The sequence below is a fragment of the Salvia miltiorrhiza genome, chromosome 8 (genome assembly GCF_028751815.1).
Source record: "Salvia miltiorrhiza cultivar Shanhuang (shh) chromosome 8, IMPLAD_Smil_shh, whole genome shotgun sequence".
NCBI classification, from domain to species: domain Eukaryota; kingdom Viridiplantae; phylum Streptophyta; class Magnoliopsida; order Lamiales; family Lamiaceae; genus Salvia; species Salvia miltiorrhiza.
In genome coordinates, this window is record NC_080394.1 from 31,248,278 (window position 1) to 31,255,554 (window position 7,277).

At 39.5% G+C, this 7,277-nt stretch overlaps 1 protein-coding gene across 1 annotated transcript; it reads left to right on the top strand.

The window, feature by feature from the left end:
• The first annotated feature begins 966 nt into the window (after positions 1 to 966).
• LOC130998320 (uncharacterized) lies at positions 967 to 3,062 on the top strand. Its single transcript, XM_057923748.1, has 2 exons — positions 967 to 2,801; positions 3,038 to 3,062. Exons 1-2 carry the CDS (start codon positions 967 to 969, stop codon positions 3,060 to 3,062), a joined length of 1,860 nt encoding a protein of 619 aa, XP_057779731.1.
• Positions 3,063 to 7,277: the final 4,215 nt, after the last annotated feature.

The following is a 7,277-nucleotide window of genomic DNA, read 5'->3' on the forward strand; positions in this document are numbered from 1 at the left end:
TTAACATCTTTAAAATATAACAACAAAACTTCATATAACTCCTCATCTCTATACAAAGTAATCAAACAAGGGATCTTATACCCTACTTACTCAAACTTAAGCAATTAAACACGTCATCAAAAGCGCGGGTATTACAATGACGAATCAGAAAATGACTAAACATCACGAATGTTTTGGTTTCCTTCGGGAGACTGTAGTTTCTTTGAAACTCAAAGATAGACTGAAAGGATACGTGCCACGTTGAAAGTAAGTCAACGAAAGGTGGCATGAGACAACTTCAAGATGGACGTTACACCACGAAGGTTTTAAGCATAGTCTCTACGTTCGAAAGTTCACACATGACAGAATATCAAATTGACTTCGTTTCATGATAAGTTGTAGAAAGAATATGGTTTGACTGTTACATTACTTTGTTGTAATATGTCTATTTATGTAAGAATGTTGAATGTTCAGAATATAAGTCTAGAACAAATGATCCTAAGTTTGAGCTATTAGCTTACTGTTACGAACTTAAGTTTTGTTATGTAAGTATGATGAGAATTTAGAAGACCATAATTACCAAGTCCGGGATGATGTTTCCCGTGTAACTGGGAAGTGATTATGTTGGACCTGGCCAGTCCACATGATCCAAATCTCAGTAGACGTCTTTTGGGTTTATAAATCCCTGTATTTCAACTTCAGTTTAAAAATCAGATGTGTTCTCACTCTAGGTCATTTTATTCGACCTAGTAGTTACTCCTTTCTACCATCTGGTTATTCGTTTGAGTTTCTCAACAAATTTTTCTGCAACACTTTGTTTTGATATCATTCAAAAAAAATTGAGCCCTTACAATTGTTAAGTTGTCCTAGTAACTTCTTGTGATCAAATAAGGATTTACATGTTTTAGTTATGATGCTTTCATGATTAAACCAAGAGGAATATGTTATAAGGAATATGCTGAGGATCTTTTATCTTTGAATCACAGAATGCCTCCTAGACGTGCCCCAAGAAACCAAGTAGATGTAGAAATTGAACCGCCACGAAGGGTTGAGGAACTTTTCCTCAAACAAAGTCCGCCTTTATTTAATGGGGTTGGGAGTCCAGTGGATGCTGAACATTGGATTAGGGCGATGGAGAGGATTTTCGATTTCCTCCATTGTAATGCACAAGAACATTTGTCATGTGTTGCGTTCCAGCTGACTGGGTCTGCGGATTTTTGGTGGGAGGCCAAAAGAAAGGCAATGACTCCTCAACAGTTGGCAAATTTGTCTTGGGAAGACTTTAAGACGGAAATATATGACAAGTACATTCCAAAAAGCTACCGCAAGAGAAAGGAAACTGAATTCTACAACCTAAAGCAAAACAAGATGTCTGTAACAGAGTATGATCGTGTTTTCTGCGACATGTCCCGCTATGCTCCACAACAGGTGGATACTGATGAAAAGATGTCGGAGAAGTTTCGTTCTGATCTTAGACACGAGATAAAAATGGCACTCGCCAGTCACGGTGATCTTACTTACTCTGAGGCACTCAGCAGAGCTCTGGATGTCGAGGCAGCTATGCCCGAGGATCGCCCAGCTCAAACTCAAGCTCAGGGAGCAAATGATCGAGGAAAGAGAAAATGGGAAGGTAACAACAATAACAACAGAGGCTATTATAACAGTCAGGACGAGAAGAGGCCTTGGCAGGGAAACATAGTGCCACAAGGGCAAGGACAAGGACAACAGACTCACCTAGGATCCGTTGGAAACAATCAAGGTCAACTTAGGGCACCTGTATGCCCAAAGTGCTCCAAACAACATCATGGTGTATGTCTGGCTGGCAGTAATACCTGTTTTAAATGTGGTAAGAAGGGCCATTTTGCTAAGAATTGTCAAGGCAAGGCGCCAGGAGGAATAGGAAGGCCGAATCAGTCAGGCCAAGCCCAACCACTCAGAGCCATTCAGGGCCAGCAACTGCCATATCCACCACGTCAGCATCAACTTGCACCTCGCCCACCACAACCTCCTCAAGCTAGAGCCTACGCCCTGCACAAGAACAATCAGGGAAATAACCAAGGAAACCTGGCAGGTATGGGCATGCTACTCAAAACACCTGTTGTACTTTTGTTTGACACGGGTGCTTCACATTCTTTCATTGCAAGTGCATGCGTCGACACTCTAGAACTTAAACAGGAAAAAGCTAATCAGGATATGAGAATTTCTTCACCAATAGGAGGGGTGACGACAGTTACACACGTTTGCTCGAACTTAGATTTGAACATAGGGTCACTTAATGTTGTAGCGAACAACTTGCATGTTATACCAATGTGGGACGTTGACTTAATCCTAGGAATGGATTGGCTAGCAGAGAACTATGCCACAATTTTATGCAAGGAACGGGAGATCTCATTCAAATATCCAGGAAAAGACGCTTTGAGTTTTCACGGGATAAGTATGGGTAGGAACATACCAGTCATTTCAGCCCTACAAGCGAGAAAGATGATGAACAAGAAAGACTGCAGAGCTTTTCTTGTGTACCTAAACGGAGAAGCTGGAACAGAAGGAGCAATCGAAGATGTGGAAGTTGTACGAGAATACAATGACGTTTTTCCAGATAACTTGCCAGGACTACCACCAAATAGGCAAGTGGAATTTACCATTGACCTGGAACCAGGATCAGTACCAGTTTCAAAAGCACCCTACAGGATGGCTCCAAGGGAATTGGAGGAACTGAAGATCCAATTACAGGAATTATTGGACCTAGGTTTCATCAGACCTAGTGTATCTCCGTGGGGAGCGCCAGTTTTGTTTGTTAAGAAGAAAGACGGCACTTTGAGAATGTGCATCGATTACAGAGAGTTGAATAAGCTAACGCTCAAGAATAAATATCCTTTGCCAAGGATAGACGACTTGTTTGATCAACTCAAGGGCGCGAGCGTGTTTTCAAAAATTGATTTAAGGTCTGGGTATCACCAGTTAAAGGTCAGACAAGAAGATATACCTAAGACGGCGTTTCGAACAAGATATGGCCACTATGAGTTTGTAGTTGTGCCTTTTGGATTAACAAATGCGCCAGCTGTATTCATGGACCTCATGAATAGAGTATTCCACCCTTACTTAGACAAGTTTGTCTTAGTATTCATAGATGACGTCCTCATCTATTCCAAAAACGAAGAGGAACATCAACAACACTTAAGGACTACCTTGCAAACACTAAGGGATGAACGACTTTACGCCAAATTCAGCAAGTGTGAGTTTTGGCTTAAAGAAGTTACATTTTTGGGACACATCGTGTCATCAGAATGAATCAAAGTGGACCCCGCTAAGGTGGAAGCAGTGCAAGGATGGAGGTCACCAACAACTCCAAATGAGATAAGAAGTTTCTTAGGATTGGCTGGCTACTATCGAAGATTCATTAAAGGATTTTAAAAAATAGCAAGACCGATGACGCAGTTACTTAGGAAAGGAATCAAGTATGCTTGGAATGATGAGTGCGAGAGGAATTTTCAGCAGCTCAAGGACATGCTAACTACTGCACCAGTGCTAGCAGTTCCAGAACCAGATAAGGAATATGTGATCTATACGGATGCGTCGAAAAATGGACTAGGTTGTGTGTTAATGCAAGAGGGAAAGGTGATAGCGTATGCATCGCGACAACTTAGACCACATGAACTGAATTATCCAACCCATGATTTAGAATTAGCTGCTGTGGTGCATGCACTGAAAATCTGGAGACATCACCTATACGGAGTTAGGTGTGAGATATTCACCGATCATAAAAGCCTGAAATACTTTTTCGAGCAAAGAGATCTGAACATGAGGCAAAGAAGATGGCTCGAACTAGTAAAGGATTATGATTGTGGTATAAACTACCACCCAGGCAAGGCCAATGTAGTAGCCGATGCATTGAGTCGTAAAGTCTCGTCTAAATTAGGATACCTTCTCACGAGGGAAGATGAACTAATTAAAAACTTTGACAAGATGAGGATAGAAGTGATTAAACCACCTAATACAATAGCGAGTGTTGTTGCGACAATACCCAGTTTGAGAAAAATGGTGGTAGAAGCACAAAGGAAGGACGAAAAGATGGAGAAGCTACGAGGAAGGATAAGGAAGGGAGAACTCAAGAATTACCATGAGGAATCAGACAATGCTATCTTCTTTGAAGGGAGGATATGCATCCCACATGACAATGAACTTAGGAATAAGATAATGAGTGAAGCTCATGATACTCCTTACACTGCCCACCCAGGAAGTACTAAGATGTATCAGGACCTAAAACAGAATTTCTGGTGGGAAGGAATGAAACGAGATGTGGCCTCGTTTGTTGAAAGATGTCTTGCTTGTCAGCAAGTGAAGGTTTTGCACCAAAGACCCTATGGTGAGTTACAGCCTTTGGATATACCAAAATGGAAATGGGATGATATTGCAATGGACTTCGTCACAGGACTACCAAGATCAAAACGAGGTAACACGGCTATATGGGTCATTGTTGACAGACTTACGAAGTGTGCACACTTTATACCAATCCCAATTACTCATGGATCAGATAAGTTAGCCCAACTTTATGTCAAAGAGATTATACGTTTGCACGGAGTACCAAGGACAATTACATCAGACAGGGATTCCAAGTTTACATCCAGATTCTGGATAAGCTTGCAGAAGGAACTGGGAACGAGGTTAAATTTTAGTACAGCTTTTCACCCACAAACAGATGGTCAGTCTGAAAGAACAATTCAGACACTAGAAGATATGATAAGAACGGTCGTGCTAGACTGGGGTGAAAGTTGGGAACATGTTTTACCGCTTATCGAGTTTGCATATAATAACAGTCATCAAGCCACTATCGCTATGGCACCTTATGAGGCATTGTACGGGAAGAAATGTAGATCGCCACTTTACTGGGATGAAGTGGGCGAAAGAAGAATCCTAGGGCCTGACACAGTAGGCGAGATGATTGAGATCGTCCGTCAAATCAGACAAAGAATCAAGGAGGCCCAGGATAGACAGAAGTCATATGCTGACAAACGCCGAACGGACCTACAGTTTGAAGATGGAGAAAAAGTTTTTCTGAAGGTTTCTCCATCAAGAGGAATCGTTAGATTCGGTGTGAAGGGTAAACTCAAGCCACGTTTCATAGGACCATATGAGATACTAGAACGAATAGGCCATGTAGCCTACAGGTTGGCGTTGCCGCCAAGCCTTGGGAATGTGTGACACCCTAAAATCTCATAACTAAAATAATATATTTCTTTAAATCCTCAAGTTAACGGAAAGATAATTGACCAAACAAAAATACGACTTTGTTCTAACTGATCTAAACACCAAAATCCACAAAAATAAGTTCAGTTTCAGAAAAACGTCTACCAAGCCTTAAACGATAAAAAACTTCTACGCCAAGGTCCTCACTTACCAATAAAGTTAAACCAACTACCAAAAAAATCTCCATGAAATAAAAGCAAGCTTAACCTCAAAACAACTCAATGAAATTTATCGAATTTAAAGTCCAAAATTCAAAGCGAAACCAAAAGTACGAAATCGACTTCACCACACCCTTTCCGCCACGCCGCTCCAAGCTCACTGACCTGAAAATAATTTAATGAAAGGGGGTGAGCACAAAAACGTACTCAGTGGTGGGAAACAATAAAGGTGATATGATTTATCCAAACGTGTATTAAATTGTGGAAAACGATACTCATTCGCAACCTGCCTCACCATCACAACATAAATAACACACCTTACCTCACCTGCAAATAATCCAGCCACACAGACATGGAACCATTCTCAACATCGCCACACAGGCAAATAATCCAGCCACACAAGCATGGAACCATTCACAACATTGCCACACAGGCAAACAATCCAGCCACACAGGCATGGAACCATTCACAACATTGCCACACAGGCAAACAATCCAGCCACACAGGCATGGAACCATTCACAATATTGCCACATAGGCAAACAATCCAGCCACCCAGGCGTGGAAGCATTCACAACATTGCCACACAGGCAAATAATCCAGCCACACAGGCATGGAATAATGATAACCGACTGGCTCAACTGTGCACAGGACCCTGTCATACTCGTCGTCCCCAAATCAGTGACTCACTGTCACGCTGCCATAAGCGCCAATGCGCATACTCACCGTATGCAATCAAACTCGTATCTCAACCACAATATACACATTGGATTTATAGAAGAAAATATTTCATAAACAATTTTTAATTCACGTGGCAATTGAAACATATTTATTGAGTTAGAAGAAAATTCACCCACCTCAATATCCAAGACAATAAAAGAGACTCAATCAATTTTCAGATGAGGGTCCTAGTTGCGCCGCACCTAATCACATAAATATAATCATTTCAATATAGATTTAACTAAAACTAAAATTGAAATTCTATAGACAAAACTATATATATACTGATACATATACTGAAAATTTATGTAGTCGTTGACAATTTAGTTCGGCTAAGAATCTGTGGACTCTTGCAAACAAATTAACTTTTATACGAAATTTTGCAATAGAAAAATAACTAATAATTAAACTAATATAACTGCTATTAGTTTATAAACCAACCCATGCACTGAAGCTACGACTACATTTGGTTAATTAAAAAAAATTCGAACATAATAAAATTCTTAAGCAGCACAAATTTGTTGTTTTCATTTACTGAAGTTGTTAACACCAAATTAATGCCCTGAATTAAAAGAACTTGTAGTATTAGTTTGTTGGCAACTATTAACAGCAATCATTAACATTATTAAAATAGAATAAAGAAATTACTTTAGCATGGCATAAGACATTTAAAAATATATAATAAAATAAATAAACAAAAGCCCCTTTTAAAAACCATTGTGGGAACTAATCGGTGCATTAGCTAATTCCGAAACCCAAGAAGAATTATTGCAAAATTTTAAAAAAAACCACCATTGATCAGAGAAGCAAAATTTTCCAAAATCCGTATTCAAAACAAGACAAAATAAATTAAACAACTTTTGAAAATTGTTGGAACTTACCCGTAAAATAATTCGCTTGAAGAGGGATGAATAATTAGAACCCAAAATTTCAGAACACCAACAATACTCAGAGAAAGTGTGAGGAAGAACAATTGAAATATTTTGAATACGCAAACTGTGAGTGGCGGATGGTGTGCAGAGTTTATTTTTATCTATGTAATTATTGGTTCATTAGTTATAACCTAATAGAATTCTATTTCTTCTCTAACTCTATTTTTTTTAACTAATATCAATGTTTATCACCAATATAATAATAATAAAAAAAATACTGTGAATTTAAATCGAGAATTTAACAA

What these genes read in the sequence shown, in the direction of transcription:
- LOC130998320 (XM_057923748.1), top strand. Translation starts at nt 967, where the DNA reads ATGCCTCCTAGACGTGCCCCAAGAAACCAAGTAGATGTAGAAATTGAA. An exon ending in AAAGACGGCACTTTGAGAAT is followed by an intron (nt 2,802 to 3,037) that starts GTGCATCGATTA and finishes CAAATGCGCCAG; the next exon opens with CTGTATTCATGGACCTCATG.